Source organism: Elephantulus edwardii, unplaced genomic scaffold (assembly GCF_000299155.1).
Source record: "Elephantulus edwardii isolate Elephantulus edwardi_28Jun2011 unplaced genomic scaffold, EleEdw1.0 scaffold00019, whole genome shotgun sequence".
NCBI classification, from domain to species: Eukaryota; Metazoa; Chordata; class Mammalia; order Macroscelidea; family Macroscelididae; genus Elephantulus; species Elephantulus edwardii.
The window spans coordinates 15,950,976-15,969,100 of NW_006399769.1; the positions used below are offsets into that span (position 1 = coordinate 15,950,976).

General features: G+C 42.6%; 1 protein-coding gene and 1 pseudogene across 1 annotated transcript in view; one reads left to right on the top strand and one right to left on the bottom strand.

Moving 5' to 3' along the window:
- The window catches only part of ARHGEF33 (Rho guanine nucleotide exchange factor (GEF) 33), a 71,804-nt gene that overhangs the window by 30,450 nt on the left and 23,229 nt on the right, over positions 1-18,125 (bottom strand). Inside the window, exons 7-8 of the mRNA XM_006882386.1 lie at positions 16,363-16,587; positions 12,723-12,852 (exon numbers count right to left, since the gene is read on the bottom strand). Of these exons, the coding sequence (XP_006882448.1) occupies positions 12,723-12,852; positions 16,363-16,587 (355 nt within the window). The remainder of the gene's footprint in view (positions 1-12,722; positions 12,853-16,362; positions 16,588-18,125) is intronic.
- Positions 5,937-7,283, top strand: LOC102869114 (annotated as a pseudogene).

Below are 18,125 nucleotides of genomic sequence, written 5' to 3' on the forward strand. Positions count from 1 at the left end.
AAAAAAACAACTAACTGGGTACACTCTCATTTCTGTGACTCTAAGGAGCCTTTTTAAGGAGCTTCTCTTACAACATTTGGGCATTGTTTCCATCTGGTGTGTGACCTAGTCTCCTGAGTGTTGTAGATGACAGCACTATCACGGTGCTTGGTCATTCTTGGCTTCTGGTGGGAGAGTGCTACTTAGGTCAGGAGAACTCAAAGCTTGGGCGGCTGAGAGTTTTCTGCTTTCCTTTCTCTATGTGCCTTATTTGTTTTCAGAAGATATGATGATAGAAAGTGAGCAATTTGAGAAAAAAAGGGTAAGGAAGAAAGTTAGGAGTTGTAGGAGGCAGAAGGTCAGGAGTGGGTGGGATGGTCATAGACTCATTGGAACCAGGAAGGAAGAGACGGGAGAACATAGAGCTTTGCCACCACCAGCAAGAATCTGAGCTCTAGCTTGGTGACAGAGGTGAATGCCCTTGTACTTTCAAGACCATAACTTTGCCGAAACTGAAAATGATGGCTTGCTTGTCACTCAGAGTCCAATTTTTTTTTAGTCCAATTTATTTTATTATTTTCCCAGGGTCTAATGAGAGTAAATTAGTGGGAAAGGCAAGTGTTTGAGGAGCCCAGAACAAGAGGGTATTTTTTGAGAATAGTAGGAAAGAGGTCTCCCCAGACCATCTTCAAGGCCTAAACCCATCAAACAGGCAACCCCCCCCCCCCCCCCCCCCCGTGAGAAAGCAGATTCTTTCCATCTCTATCCCCCATCCCTGCTCCCTCATGGGCCCTGAGTAAACAAGGTCAGCTGGGCAGTAAACACAGGAGGGATCTGGGGGATCTTCTCTGAGTTCAAGGATAGAGCTACGGGCTTGGAAGAACTGAGCTATCCCAGCCTAGATCAGAGGGAAATGCAGAGGGGACATGAATGGGGAGATAATCATAAAGTGGTGGAAGATTTCTGAGGGAAGAAAGTACAACTGAACATATTGCGGAGTGGGGGGAAAGTGAAACTACAGCACTAGAAAAATACCTAGGTGTGCAGGATTTCTCCCCGTCCAATCTACAAAGACCTTGGGTAGCAGTCCTACAAGGAACCCTCCCTAATTGTATAGCATGTAATGTTAGCAGGTTGATAACTGAAAAGCCAGCTGTTTAAATTCACCAGCCACTCCACAGGAGAATGATGGGTGCTCTTCCAGTAAAGATCTGTTGTTGCTGTTTGTTGAGTATCGTTGAGTCGGAACTGACCCTGAGCTGACCCTACAGACAATCATAATAAATCACAAGGAAGAAGACTGCCCATTCTTCTCTCACAGAGCAGCTTGTGGATTCAAGCCCCATGCCTTTGGGACTGTAGTGAGACTTCTTACCACTAAGCCACCAGAGCTCAGTCAAGATACACAGCCTTAGAGAGACACTTCATCGGAGAAAGTGGGCAGTCTCCAGTAAAGGTTTACAGCCTCAGAACCCTGACTGGAGGCCCCTTACGAGCCAGAACCGGCTTCACAGCAGCGGGCTGGGGTGGAATACCGATTATATTGGCACGATACTGAAAGATGGGAGAATTCTGTCATGAGGCCCAACTTTGTAATGAGTTGTCCAGTACTGATTATGTAATTGGTCTTCCATTATTTTTTTTCTATTCTTCCTTCAATCACTTCTACATTGCAATTCCCTCCCCTAAGACCAGGGTTCTTGTAGAGTTACAGAGTGGTTACCAGAGTCCTCCTGGATGGTCTCCTGGAGTAACTGTTTCAGAGAATGCTAATATGTCCCTCAAATATCTTGAAAGGATGAATATCACATGAAGAGCAATCACCTAGTATGAGTCTGTTCCAAATATTGAAAGCAATTTAAAAAAAATTAGGCAAAGGTATTATTTGAAATCAGGGAGGGATGTGGATGGAGAGCAGAGGGAGAGGATGAGAAGTACAGACCTACTTAATCTATTTCAATCTTTTGCCAACAGGAGCTTCCAGAACAGACTTTTTTTCGTCACAGTATTAAGTGCTCAGCTCCTTTCTAATTCTTTCTCCTCACTGTCAGGTGCCAGGGAGTTCTGATGCTACATAAAACAGAACAACACTTTGTCTGGTCCTGGGCCTTTCTTATCATGCTTGTTATGGTTGATGCCATCATTGTTGCTACTGTGCTTATCTACTTGTTGAGGGTCCTCCTACTTTTTGTTGACCACTATGTCATAAAGCCAGATGTCCTCCAGGACTTGTACCTCCTGATCACACGTCCCAAGACTGTGAGGCAAAAGCCATCACTGTTTCTGAAGAGCACTCTTGCTTCACTGCTTCCAAGATAGACTTGTTTACTTGTCCAGTAATCCTTGGCATATTCAGTATTCTTCACAGCACCATAATTCAAAGGCACCAGTTTTAATTGTGGTAACATGAGTGACTTATTCTTTCTAAAACTTTCAAAGTTATTTCAGCTCCCACAATAGTACTTAAACAGTGGGGATAAATAAACTACATGCAATCTTGCAAAACTCCATTTTCATTTCAAATTAATAATTTAGCTCTTACCAGCCATGCATTTAGACAAAATTACTCCTCACCTCAGCAACCAGATTTAACTTTATTTGACAGGCATCCACATGCCAGCATGTGCCATCTGGTGGTGATCTGTGCCATACAGCTTGTGAGTTCTCTTTAGACACAAGCTAGTGTAGCTTCTAAGCCTGTCCTCTCTGTTGGACAATCCTAGCCAACTGGTCACTGGTCCTCCCCAGAGAGGATTCAGACAAGACTGTCTGATCTTGAGGTTGGGGACTTTGAGTAAATGAGACCCAAAACAACCCAAGAAGAATCTCCCAACAAACGCACAAACTCCATAAGTTCTGTCAGGCTCAGTGGCTTCTAGCCCTTTCAGTCATAGAGCTCACTTGAAACGTGCTGGGGAAGCTCAAGAGAATTTTGGATTTTTTTTGGTAGAGGAAAACTTAACGGTTTATTTTATAAGTTTGAGATGATGCAGCAACCTCAATTTTGAATGTCAAGTTGTAGGTGTAGTGGGTATTATTTTCTTTTCCTCTAGATTAATTTCCAAGAAGGATAAAAGGGCTAAAGGCTTGAGGTTTGTACTAAGACCATAATATACATTAATAAAAAAAAAGCTGAATGTATGCCACAATACAGGTGAACCTTGAAAACATTGTGCTGAACAAAAGAAATCAGTCACCAAAGGACAAATAGTATATGGTCTTACTTATATGAAATTAGGAAATATCTAGAAAACAAAGGTTACTTGTGGTCACTAGGGATAGAATAAAGGAGAGAGGAGGAAGTTTATGCTTGGGGGCATCAAGGTTATGTTCATTTTGGTGGAATGGATTGGAAAAAGCTATTGAGAAAGGTTGCACAACTTGAATATAATCAGTGTTACTGAACTGTACATGTAGACAATGTTGAGAAGGAGTGTTTTGCTATGCACACTTCTACCACAATAAACATTTTTAGTAGAGTCTTTCCATTTGGATTGGACTGAACCTTTTCCTACGTGGTTCTATAACAAAAAAGAGGAGTAACTAGTATGAATAGTTTATGATAGACAAAGGAAATCATTCTTTCACTTTCATTGAGGATACTATGACAGTTTGAATTTTTAATCTCATAGAACTTGGGGAAAGGCTCACTCCTTCCTCAGTTCACATGAAAGAATATCCTAGAGAAGCAGGAAGAGAGAACAAGCAGATTGCCAAGGACGTGGGGAACTCAGAAGGTTCATTCACTGCTGGTGAGAGTGCAAAATGGTACCATTAACAGGGAAAACAATTAGACAGCTCCTCAGAAAGTTAAACACACCTTGTTAATGTTGCTGGATGCTGTTAAGTCTGTTAACAGAAACAGACTGTGTTTCTCACAAAAGCTGTTGTAGATTCCAATCACTGACCTTTTGTTTTAATAGCAGAGCACTGAATCACTGTGTAACCAAGGTTCCTTACAGCCACCTTCTTCTTGTAGTGTTGTTAAGTGCCGTTGAGTCTCCTATAACTCATAATGACTCTATGTACAACAGTTCTGAACTCTGCTCTATCCTGTGCCAATCTCATAGTCTCTTACACACCTACCCCCATTACTCCAGTCACTGAATCAATCCATCTCTTCAAGGGTCTTCCTCATTTGCACTGTCTCTCAACCCTTCCAAGCATGATGTCCCTCTCCAAGGACTGGTCCCTCCTTGCAACATGCCCAAAGTATGTCAGAAGGAGCTTCAGAATCCTTGCCTCCAAGGAGCAGCTTGGTTTCACCCTCTCCAGAATGAACCTACTTGTTCTCCTAGCAGTCCATGGTATGTATATTCAATACTCTTCTCCAGCACTACAACTCAAAGGCATTAATTTTTCTTCAGTCAGCCTTAGTCATTGTCCAGATTTCTGATGCATAGTAAGTAACTGTGAAGACCACTAACTGGATCAGGTGTACCTTAGTCTCTATATTTACATTGTTGCTCTTTGGTACTCTAGAGAGGTCTCTGACAGCAGATTTTCCCAATGCAATTTGTCTTTTGATTTTCTGCCTGCTTGTACCAAGAGTACTGATTGTGGAGCCAAGCGAACTGAAGCTGTTAACAATCGCAATCTCTTCACCATCTATCATGATGCTGCCAAGTGGCTCAGTGAATACTTGCTTTCTTGATGTTGAGCTTCAATTCATACTAAAGGCTCCAGTCCTTGACCCTCTGCACACAAATGCCTTAGGTCCTCTCAGTTTCAGCAAGCAGGGTTGTGTCATCTGCATAAGGCAGATTGTTGATGAGTCCTGATCCAATCTTGATGCCACATTCCTTTTCATAGAGCCCAGCCTTCTGAATAATCTGTTCTTTAAACAGATTGAAAAGGTATGGAGACAGGATGCATCCCTGATGCACTCCTTTCCTAATTTTGAACCATGCAGTGTTTCCTCTTTTCTGATGACTGCCTCCTGGTCAAAGTATAGGTTTTGCATAAGCAAAAGCAAGTGCTCTGATTCCCATTTTCCTCAAGGTTAACCACAATTTGTTGTGATCCACACAGTCAAATGCCTTTGCATAGGCAATGAAACACAGATAGACATTTCGCTGGTACTCTTTGCTTTCAGCCAAGATCCATATAACATTAGCTATAATATCTCTAGGACCACAGCCTCTTCTAAACCCTGCCTGTGCATCTGACAGTTCCCTTCAAAACCCCTATGTACAATAGAGCACACTTAGACTAGCAGATGTGGCAACTATAGCTGAGCCCTCAAATATGGAAACACAAAAGAGGAGAAACAGTTTTAAGCAGACACTAGTGGTTGGAATGTGGAATGTGAGAAGTAAGATTGTAGGAAAGTTGGACATTGTTAAGAAAGAAATGAAACACATATATTGATATACTAGGTATTGGCAAGATGAGACGGACTGGTATGTGACATTTTTAATCAGACAATCATATGATCTACTATGCCAGAGATAAAGAAGTGAGGGGGGAAATACAGGGTTGCTTTCATAGTCTTAAAAAATCATTTGTAGATCCATCTTGAAGTACAATGTTGTATGTGCCAAGACACTGTCCATATGCATACAAGGAAATCCAGTGAATACCACTATCATTGAAATATATGCACCAACAACCAGAGCCAAAGAGGAGGAACTAGATGATTTCTACCAACTTTTGCAGTCAGAAATAGATCAAACATTCCACCATGATGCATTAAGGGGTGACTAGAGTGGCATCCACTTCCTAAACAACATACTTCTGGAAATTCTATCAACTTTGATAAATGATGATAGTTATAGAAAGGCTTCAGGCCTTCTGTTCAGAGGGTTGTTATGAGTTGTGCTTGGCTGGACAGCAGTCATCAATAACAACTGGACGTCATACCCCGGTACCAGCCGTGACGTTGTCAGAGAGTGTACTAGCCTGGCGGCGACAGCTCCAGCGAAGCAGTAGTAGCAGGGACAGCCACAGCAGGAGCAATGGCTGGGAGAGGGCCAGCCCCCGGACTCCCGGGGTGCAGAAGCGCCCGTGGTCCCGGGTCCTGGGGCTGGCATCCCGGGCAAGAGCGGCGAGGAACGCTTGAAAGAGATGGAAGCGGAGATGGCCCTGTTTGAACAAGAAGTTTTGGGGGCTCCAATAACTGGTATTCCAACAGCTGTACCCGCGGTACCGACTGTTCCCACGGTAGAAGCAATGCAGGTCCCCACAGCGCCTGTGATTCGCCCAATTATCGCAACCAACACCTACCAGCAGGTTCAGCAGACTCTCGAGGCTCGGGCAGCCGCAGCAGCCACAGTGGTTCCTCCCATGGTGGGCGGGCCCCCCTTTGTGGGCCCAGTTGGCTTTGGCCCTGCTGATCGGAGTCACCTTGATAGTCCAGAGGCTCGAGAAGCCATGTTTCTGCGGCGAGCAGCAGGCGGCCCTCGTCCTATGGCCCTTAGGCCACCTCATCAGGCCCTTGTGGGTCCTCCTCTACCAGGACCCCCTGGTCCACCCATGATGCTACCACCAATGGCTCGGGCCCCAGGACCCCCCTCACCTCCATGGCAGCTCTGAGGCCACCTCTGGAAGAGCCAGCAGCCCCCCGAGAACTTGGTCTGGGCCTGGGCCTGGGCCTGAAAGAGAAGGAAGAGGCAGTGGTGGCCGCAGCAACCGGGCTGGAGGAGGCTGGTGCCGCAGTGGCTGTAGGGGCAGGGGCCACCCCAGCTGGCCCTGTGGTCATTGGGCCCAGCCTACCACTGGCTTTGGCTATGCCATTGCCTGAGCCTGAGCCCCTGCCCCTACCACTGGAGGTCGTGCGAGGCCTGTTGCCCCCACTACGCATTCCTGAGCTCCTGTCCCTACGTCCAAGACCCCGGCCCCCTCGACCTGAGCCACCTCCTGGCCTTATGGCTCTTGAGGTCCCAGAACCCCTGGGCGAGGACAAGAAGAAAGGGAAGCCAGAAAAACTGAAACGTTGTATTCGCACAGCAGCTGGGAGCAGCTGGGAGGACCCCAGCCTGCTGGAATGGGATGCAGATGACTTCCGGATTTTCTGTGGTGACCTGGGCAATGAGGTGAATGATGACATCTTGGCACATGCCTTCAGCCGCTTCCCATCCTTCCTTAAGGCTAAGGTCATTCGTGATAAGCGGACAGGCAAGACTAAGGGCTATGGCTTCGTCAGCTTCAAGGACCCCAGCGATTACGTGCGTGCCATGCGGGAGATGAATGGGAAGTAGGTGGGCTCTCGGCCCATCAAGCTGCGCAAGAGTATGTGGAAGGATCGGAACCTGGACGTAGTGCGGAAGAAGCAGAAGGAAAAGAAGAAGTTGGGCCTCAGATAGTGTCTGTGGCTGGGCAGCTGCACCCACCTCACAGGGTGCTGACTCTTCCCTACCGTTCTCTTTAGAAAACCCCTCAACTCTACTGACCCACCTTACTCAAAACCAGTTTCAATAAATTTACCTTCATTTCAAAAAAAAAAAAAAACACAACAACTAAGGAATGCCAAAGTTGGGAACAGCCACCTTAAGACCCAGCAAGTCCACTCTTAGAAACTGAAAGTGATGATACAAATACATATATGCCAACATTCCGCGAATACTCAATGAATCAGATCAAAAGGTAGAAACGACTCCTGTGTCCATTATGTGCCCTTGAGTGGATTCCGATTGGCAACAACCCTATGAACACGTCTGAACTTTGTCTGATCCTGCAGCATCCTCTTGATCTCTGGCAAGTTCACAGTCACTGTCTCAAGCCATCTTGTTGAGGACCTTCCTGTCTTTCTCTGACTCTCCACATTTCCCAGCATGATCTCTCCTTCCTCCTGATAATATACCCAAAGTATGTAAGAAGGTTTTCGCCGTCTCTGCCTCTAAAGAGCACTAAGGTTGTACTTCCTCCAAGACACATTTGCTTGTTCTTTTGGAAGTTCATGGGATGTATATTCAATACTCTCCTTCAACACCACAAAAGCATCATTTTTTTCCCCCGACATCCTATTGACTGTTCAGCTCTCAGATGCACAGGAAGCAATTTAAAAGCCCATGTCTTTGAATCAGGTCTTTAAGCTGCCATTCTTGTTCTATCACACATTGGAAAGGTCTTTGACACCAGATTTCCCCAGAGCTACATGACTTTTGACTTTTTGATTGCTGCTTCTATGCGTGTCAATTTTGGATCCAAGTGAAATGAAATTGTTGACAATTTCAAACTTTTCTCCATCTATCGTGATGTTGCCTATCAGCCTAATGGAAGGACTTTTGATTTCTTGATGTTGGGATGTAAACCATGGTGAAGACTGTAGTCTTTGACCTTCTGTAATAAGTGATTCAAGTCCTCTGCACCTTTCGCAAGCCAGGTTGTTTCAGCTCTATAATACAGTGTGCTAATGAGTCTTCCTCCAATATTGATGGTACATTTCTGTTCATATAGTCCAGCTTCTTGAATGATTTGCTCAGCACACAGATTACACAAGTATGAAGAAATAATACAACCTTGACTCACATCATTTGTGATTTTATACTATGCCATGTTTAAAACAGCATCTTGGTTTATATATAGACTTCACACGAACATAATTAAGTGTTCTGAGGTTCCCAATATCCTCAATGTTTGCCATAATTTGTTATAATCCCCACAGGTAAATGACTTTGCTTAGTTAAAACACACACACACACACACACACACACACACACACACACACACAAATGAACATCTTTCTGGTTTCCTGTGCTTTTAGCCAAGATTCATCTGACATCAACAATGATAACCATTGCACCATAGCCTCTTTTCAGTCTAGCTTGAATTTCTGATAGTTACATGTCAATGTACTGGCCCATCCATTTTAAAATAATTTTCTGCAAGATTTTACATACATGTGATGTTATAGATGTTGTTCTGTAATTTCCACATTCTGCTGGATAGTGCTTTTCATGTCATGGACTTAACTATGCGTCTCTTTCAGTCAGTTGACCAGGTAGCTGTCTTCCAAGTGTTTTAACATAGACTGATGAGCATGTCCAAGGGCTGAATCTGTTTGCTAAAACATGTCAGTTGGTATTCCATCAGTTCCTGGGGCCTAATTTTCGGCCAATGCTTTCAGTGAAACTTGAGCTTCTTCCTACATTACTTACCATTTATTCTTGATCATATGCTAATCAATTCCTGAAATAGTTCATTATCAACAAACTCTTTTTGGTACAGTGACTCTTTGTATTCCCTTCATCTACTTTTGATGCTTTCTGCATTATTCAAGATTTTCCCCATAGAATTCTTTAATATTGCAACTTGAGGCTTTAATTTGTTCTTCAGTTCTTTCAGTTTGAAAAATGTTGAACATACTCTTCCCTTTTTGTTTTTAAATTTCAGTTCTTTGCACATTTTGTTATAATACTTTATTTTCTCAAGCTGTCCTTTGAAATTTTCTTTTCATCTTTCTTACTTTGGCATTTCTTCCCTTTGTTTTGGCCTCTCAACATTCTAGGGCAGGTCTCAGAGTTTCTTCTAACATCCATTTTGATCTTTTCTTTCCTGTTAAGCTTCAGTCCGTATTGAACTCTGCAGTCCTTGACCTTCTGCAGCAAGCGCTTCAGGTCCTCCTCAGTTTCAGCAAGCAGGGTTATGTAATCTGCATAAGGCAGGTTGTTGATGAATCTTCCACCAGTCCTGATGCCACATTCCTCCTCATACAGCCCAGTGTCCCAGATGATCTGTTCTATATACAGATTGAAAAGGTATGGAGACAGAATACATCCCTGGGAGACTCCCTTCCTGACTTTGAACCATGCAGTTTCTCCTTGCTCTGTTCTGACTACTGCCTAAACACACACACACAGACACACAGACACACAGACACACACACGTAATGGAATATTATTCAGCCATGAAAAATGAAGTCCTGATATATGAAACAACATGGAAGGACCTTGAAAACATTATACTGAGTAATGCAATCCAATAACAAAAGGAAAAACACTCATTAATATGAAATACTTAGACTAGGCAAATGCATAGAAATTAAAGGTTTTTAGTGGTTACCCAGAATGCAGGGACAAAGGAAAGAGAAATCACTAAGATTCTGTTTGTGGTTGGTGATGGAAAATTTGGCAGTGGACATTGATGGTTGTGCAATATGATTGGTTCAGTCGATGCCACAGAATTGTATATGTGAAATGTGTTCATTTGTAAATGTTGGGTTGTCAAAATATATTTAGGATTAAAAATGGGGAAGGGCTTGTCTATTTAGTGAACCAAGAACATATCTACTCTCCTTGTTTGAGAACTCAGCTGAAATCTGAATCTGTAAAGACAAAGTGTGCTTCTGGCTGAGGGACTGAGGTAGCTGTCAATGGCAGAGAAGCAATAGAAAGTGGTAGCATGAAGCAGTCTAAGCTCCAGGGCAAGGGAGGCCCATGTGTGCATTCGGTATCAATTGGCTATGTTACTTTAGAACTTTCTGGGCCTTATCTCAGCACCCGTAAGACAAAATTCCCAGGGCTCTTGTGAAGCCTGACATCAGTGTTGAGGCAGGGCCTTTCCTAGGGCTTGGTTACTGTATTCCACAGTAAATAATTCCCCTCCTCTGCTCCTTCTTTCTCCTCCTCAATTTTTCAGAGACTTAGAAGAGATGTTGCTACTTAGAATCTCTGCTATCAATAGATACTGAGCCACAATTTTATATTCCGTACTGTAAACTGAGCAGGATTTTGGCAACAGCAAAATAGCTACACAGATCTGTAGACACTTTCTAGAGGGGTGAAAGAGGCAACTTGGTGGTGGGACAGGCTGGATTGGGGTCCAGGAATGACTGGATGGGGGAAGGACTAGTGTGAATCTGGTGTGCCACTGAGCAGCCCAGTTTTCTTAGTTTTCTGTGATAGCTCTAGCCAGGCCTTCAGCTGAGCTTATCACCCCATCTATTCTTTTTTGGTTTGTATTTTGTTATCGAGGTTCTATAGTAAAAGAACTTTAAAAAAAATAATGAAGCCACTTGTAAGTTTGTCAGAGGATATTTCCTCACCTGTTATTTGTGTATGAGGAGCAGCATATTTGACTAGTGTCTCACTTAAAGCCACAAAGTCAAGAAAAGTCTGTGGTGTGGTAAGGGAAAAGAAAGGTACTAACAGGCTTCCCTGGATGGATTCATGATTTATGAACTATCAGTGTGTATTGTTATTGTTGTGATGTGTCGTCGAATCACCTGCAACTTATCATGACCCTATATACAGCAGCTCTGAACCCTGCTCTATCCTGAGCCAACCTTACTGTCTCTGACACACCTACCCCCCATTACCTCAGTCACTGAATCAATCCATCTCATAGAGGATCTTCCTCTCCTGCGCTGTCCCTCCACACTCCCAAGCATGACGTCCCTCTCCAAGGACCGGCCCCTCCTTGCAACATGTCCAAAGTATGTCAGATGAACCTTCAGCATCATTGCCTCCAAGGAGCAGCCTGGTTTCACTCTCTCTAGGACAATGGCTTATTTAATACTCTTTGCCAGAACCGCAGCAGTCCGTAATCTAGATTTTCTAGTCATGTAGATTAGCCTTTTTGTCAGTTAATCAGGAATATGACATTGTCATTACTTTAGTCATTTTCACCAAATCACGTGTTCCTCCTATTTGCCTTCTTTCAACAGAGAAGAACAGAAAAACTAAAGATTATGAAGAGTTAGCAGGATGCTGCAACATGGTTCAGATACTTTGGGTGATACAAATGTGGTCTCGTGTTTGTACTCTCTCTCTCTCACACACACACACACACACACACACACTCATACATTACCCAGCACAATGTGATCACCAGAACAAATAATAAGAAAAATCTGTGGTGCAGTTCAGAGCTTCAGTGCTGTGGTGGATTTCATTATGTTCTCTCCAAACACACATACATAGTAATATAATGTGAAAGTTATATCAAGATCTTCCATGGTCTGATAAACCATCCACTTGTGGTATCTCTGTTAGAGGGCTATCTCTGCCGTGTTAGATAACTAAGATATCTGCTAACCTAAAAGTTTGTGGTTCGAATCCACCAGCCCCTCCACACAGTAAGCCATGGGAGTCCGCTTTCCTAAAGATTTACAAGCTTGGAAACCTGTGGGGAAGAAGACTCCCCTGTCCCATTGGGTCACTGTCAGAATGAACATGGTGGAGGTGGATCTAGTTTGGCTTTAGTACGTAATCACCTGAGAGAATAATAAGAAAAGTCTAACCTCCACCCCTGTATGACTTGTCCAATAGCCACTCAGTGCTTTAGACCTCTACCACACCCATCTTTTTACCTCCTGGAGCCAGATATCCTATGGGTAACTGCGGATGGAAATGTTAAAAAGCAACACACCTCTCTTACTATAGCATGTATTTCTCCTTAGTAAGTCCCAGGGCTGGTGCAAATGGTTCATGTTCTTAGCTGCTAACAGAAGGCTGGGGGATTGAGTCCACCAAGGGACACCTGACAAGGAAGGTCTAGAGATCTACTACCAAAAAAAATCAGTATTAAAAACCCCTCTTTGGGGTACAGTTTATTTGGCTGCACAAAGGATCCCCAATAATTGGGGTCAACTTAACAGCACGTGGTACTGGGCGGGTGCTTAGCAGACACCCCGTGGTGTCTGAAGGGCCAGGACACTATCCCTTGTTGTCTTAGCTGCTGCAGATCTGAGTCTGAGACTTACCAGAGGTGCCTGCTGCCCAGAACCCCCAAAGTGGAAACCATAAACACTTACCTTAAATCGTAATCAATCTGAAAAGCAAAGGCAATGAATGCATGGGTACCTTCTTTCTTTGGAATTCCTCTTCCCATCTGACCCCTGGAATGTTGCCTTTATCTTCAGGATCAAAGAAATATTAATCACGTATTTCCTTTCCGATTCAAGCAATTCTAGTGCCACCGTCTGCCTTTTAGCTTTAAAAACAAGCCAAGGAGAGAATAGTTATTAACCACTCCCTTATCCTAAACTCTATGAAATAATAGAAAGTAATAAAAGCCAACAAAAATACAGCTGCCAGCAAGTTTTTGAAGGACGGCCAGCAAGTTTTTGAAGGATGGAAAGCAAAATAGAGACAAAGTCATTGATTCAGCAGACTTAAGGGTGCAAAACCTCCGTGTTCCCTTCTGCAGGTGGGAAATCTGCCAAGGAGCGGCAAGACTCAAGGGTCTGAGATCCGGTTGCTACAGAAAGTGAAAATAAAGGGGGCTCTGGTGGCCTAGTGGCAAGAAGCTGCACTGAAGGGCAATCTCCTCCTGTATCAGTCAGATCTGATTTGACGGTACACATACACAAAATAATAATTTTTTAAAAAAAATAAAGTAAACATAATGAGCAACACTACAAACAAGAGACACCAGTATAAGATCATATAAGGTGCAATTGAACCTCCAGGAGCTCCTCTTACCTCGCACGTTGGCACCTTCCTCACTCCTACCTCATGAGAAAGGAGAAAAACTAGGGAAGTGCTGGTGTCTGAAATCTAGACTAAAGACACCAGACATGGTGGAGCAGAGAGTTGAGAAACCAGAATGAAAACAAGAGGACTCATAGGGAACGTGCATCCTGGACAGAGGCCCCTCCCTCTTCTTCTCCTCCGGGTCCTGGAGTGCTAATGTACAGACTTGAATCTGCCAGGTAGGAGACTTCTACCTGAAAACTGATGAGTGGGAAGGAGGGGGGAGGGAGGGAGAGAAAGGGGGGAGCGGGGTAGAGGGAGAGGGGAGCGGAGGGGGAGGGGGAGAGAGGGACAGAGAGAGAAAGACCTACTAAAACGGACATAAAGAAGTCCCCTGTGAATTCGTTACTTTGCCATCTGATTACCCTCTGATGAAGCTTACTATTGACAAACTTTTCCAGGACAGAATTTCCAGGGCTTGTGTTGCTAATCTAAAGACAGGGCTTCTCTGATTTTGACTCCACCAGGAGCTCCGAGAGAGAAGGATGGGTAATCTCTTCCCATGTGACATACAGCCTGGGAAATGCAATGGAATGTCAGCTATGCGTTGGTTCTGACAAAACGGCAATGGTTTGAGTTTTCTTGAATTCTTATATGTACATTTAGCCAAGGAGTCTCATTTATTTGAAAAGAGCTTTCAGCAAAAACATTGCTGTTGTTGTTGTTCGGTTCCATCGTGGATAAAACTGACTATAGGTGACCCTCCAATAGGTATCCAGAGCTGTAAATCAATCACACAGGAAGACATTGCCTATCTTTCTCTCATGGAGCAATTCCATGAGGATTTGAACCGCCTGCCTTTGGGTTGGAAGCACAACTCCTTACCCATTAGTCCACCAGCATTCCCTTTCACATTAAAAAAACAAAACAAAACAAAAAAGCAAACAAAAAAACCCCTCCTTTACATATATATATCAGAGAGAGAGAGAGAAAGAGAGAAGGAAAGAAAATGGGATAGATGTATATTTTTATTAAAAAAGCTAACAGAAATAAAAAGAAGCCTGAAGGAACAGACACACTACAAGAAACAAAAGGGCATTTAAAGAAATCTTATCATTAATACTCTGAAAGAGATATGAGAAAGTACTCCAGCCTTTTAACAATGACAGGATGCTATTATTAAAGAGAGAAAGTTGAAGGGGTGGGGGGAGTAGGGAGAAGTGCTTCCTGAAATTTTTAAAACAAAGCTAGAAATAGTTAACTAGTAAAATGTGCATGAGGATCCCAGAGGGGGAGGGTGGGAGGAGAAAGGTGAGGATGGGTAGAGAGTAAGTCACAGGGTCGCACAAGTTGGTGAGTGGAGGGAAGGGCATAAAAGAAATGGAAGAGATCTGGCAGGGATCTGGAAAGCCAGGGTAATGGTGTGCATAGTTCAATGATGATTAATTTTATAAAACACAATGAGTGGGAATGACTGTGTGAAACATAATGTGAATGTAGATTCGTGTGAAACACAATGTATATTAACTTTGTAAGCAAATCAACATAAAATAAAAACTAAAATTATGTACAAGTGTTAAAAAAACAAAAACTAAAATTATGGAAAAATTTTTAAAAAGTAGAATAGAGTCAAAGAATTTTAGAAAGAAGAACAACACATATATCAATACATGAGAACCCAAATGGAAATCCATCCATCTATGTATAGTTGATCTTTGACAAAAGGGGAAAAGCATTCAATGATGAAGAAATAATCTCTTTAAGAAATAGTGATTGCACAAACAGATTTCCATATGCAGAGAAATTAATCCAAATCCGTATTTCACCAGCAGCATACAATTGAACTCAAAAGGAATCAAAGACTTAGATGTAAATCTAAAAATATAAAATTTTTGGAAGATAGCACAGGGTTAAAGTGTCATTTTTGGCAAAAATAACCTATGAAACAAAACAAAAAATGTAGAATTACAGATCAATTTGATAACTACAGTCTCCTAACAATTGAATACCTACCTTCATCAAAAGACTTCACCAAGTGAGCTCCAGTGGCTTAGAGGCTACATGGCAATTCTGAAAGACTTTACCAAGGGACAAAAAAGAGACCCTACAAACTGGGGGGAAATCTTTGGCATCTACATACTAAGAAATCAGAATCCAGTTGCTAAAATATATTTTAAAAACTTCAATGACTCAATAACAAAAAGACAAATAATCTGCTAAAAACACACTAAGGACATGAATAGACACTTCATCAAAAAAGATGTTTAGGTTACCAACAGACATATAAAGATGTTCATAATCATTAGTCATTAGACCAAAAACTTACTGCCATTGAGTAGGGTCCAACTCATAGTGACCCTACCGTTCTCTCATGGAGCAGCTGGTTGGCTTGAACGGACAGTGTTTCAGTTAGCAACGTGACTCACTGCGACCCTTTGAACAGTTGACCTGAACCCTGCCCTATCCTGTGCCATCCTCACTATGTCTGACACACTAGAGTGCATTGCTGAAGTCACCATGTCACTCCATCTCATTGACGGCATTCTCCTCCTTCACTGACCCTCCAATTTTTCAAGCATGATGTCCCTTTCCAAAGAATAGCTTTGCCTACCTATATGTCCAAACATAGAATTAAATAAGAATTTTTTACCCCTGAAAAAAATCACACTGATTGCATACACACATAAAATCAAGTTACAATCACAAATGCTATATTGCAATGTGAGGCAATTAGAATGTTTATATATTGCTAGATGAATTGTAAAGTGATATAACCACTATGGAAAACAATACAACCTTTCCTCAAAAACCTGGAAGTTCCATTATTAAATTACATGAATGTCCAGAATCAAGGTAGCAGTCTAACCAGCCAGATGACTTCCGGTGAATCCCTTAATTTCTTAATCTGAAAAGGACAGCAGACCAGATGGTCTTATATGTCCACCGAAACTCTAAATTTCCAGGATTCTAGTGCCCTGGTGCATCTTGTCCTTGGATATTTTAGCCTGCCTTCCCCCTTGAGACTTACCAGCTAAAGAAGTTTCACATAAAACATTTTCCAAGGAGCTGTGTCTGCCCTGGCCAGCATCCTTGAGCTTATCTGGGTGGTCTTTGGTGACATACTCCTCGCCCCATTCTTTACCATCCTTTGGTTGCCTCCACACGCTGGAAGGGAGATGGCCCTTGGATGGGATATCGGCCGAGAGGCAAGACTTGAGATTTTCATCTGTTTCTGGGGTTGTTGGATTCACTCCTGAAAAATAAAAGCAACTATCAAGAGCTAATTTTTATGCACACCCATGTTTATTGCTGCTTTGTTCACAATAGCAAAAAGTTGGAAACAACCCAAGTGCCCATCAACAAACTAATGGATAGAGAAGCTGTGGTAAATTCACACAATGAAATACTATGCAGCATTAAAAAACAAAGAACTCATGAAATATTAGACAAAATGGGTGACCATGGAGGACATTATGCTGAAATAATCTCAGTCACAAAAAAGACAAATATTATATAATGCCACTAATATGTTGAGTGCGGAAAAACATAAAGATGGGATAAATAATGTACATGGCATTGAAACAGATGAGGGAGAGAACTGTATAAAAGGAATATATGATAAGGTATTATTTATTGTTTACATGACAAGAGTCCAGAATAAGTGGTCCGAGGTGGGGGTGTGTGTGGGGGTGTGTGTGGGGGTGTGGGAGGGCTGTAAAATAATGAAAGAACTTTTTCCCAAAGAAAAGAGTGAACTTGGGGGAGGAGGAGCACAGGGAGGAAAATGTGCAACAATTAATGAATGGAAATCCAAGTTCTTTATAAACTTTCATTAAAATCTAAAAAATAAAAAAGCTAATTTGGGGGAAGGAAAAAAGAACTTTTGTTACTAAACTGTAACCATTATGCTCCCCTTTGGGTATAATTATCCATTGCAGATTGCCTTTAACAACCATTAACATTTTCAGCAGCTGCAAGAGTAGTAGGATGTATATCTGGTTCCCTAAATGCCGTTTTGAGGGTGGTGGTAGTAGTTAACCTTCCATGTGAGAAACCCTGCTTCAAGTCCTAGGGCCTCATGCACGAGCACCACCCATGTGCCAGTGGAAACTGATCAACAACTTTCAGTGGTGTTTTCCAGACTAAGGTGAGGGAGGAATCAAGGCCTGACAATCTTCTTCTGAAAATCAACCAATAAGAAAGCCCCGTGGATCACAATACTCTGATTCCATTGTGCTTATGTCATCAGAGGTCAGTGCCTACCTGACTGAGTAGTAGCTACTGTTGCTATTGTGTGCCGTTGAGTCAGAACCAATCTATAGATGACCTTCTAGTGGGTTTTCAAAGGTAGTTAATCACATGGGAGGAGACTACCCATCCTTCTCCCACAGTAGCTAATAACTACACAATATATAGACTATTACTATAATCTGATATAACTCATCTATAGGAATATGTATGGACAATCTGCTTCCTTTCAGGTGAGCACGCCACGTACTTGAACTATTCAAAAAAGAGCACAGGAAGAAGAGGAGAAAAGGTGGCCAAAACAATGTCTACTTTTGCAATTTGTGCTCCTTGGATCGGATGTTGGTAGTCTGCAGAAGAGAAAAAGAAAGGGGTGGGGTGGAGTGGGATGGGAAAGGGAAACAAGGTAAAACCCTTTAGAAATCCAAAATAATTGTCTACTAAGTAAACAACTTTTAAATTAAATAAGCTTGAAAATGTGTGGCCCATGGGAAAACCTGTGTCATGTTTCATACACCTGTGACTTCTAAGTAAATGTTAACT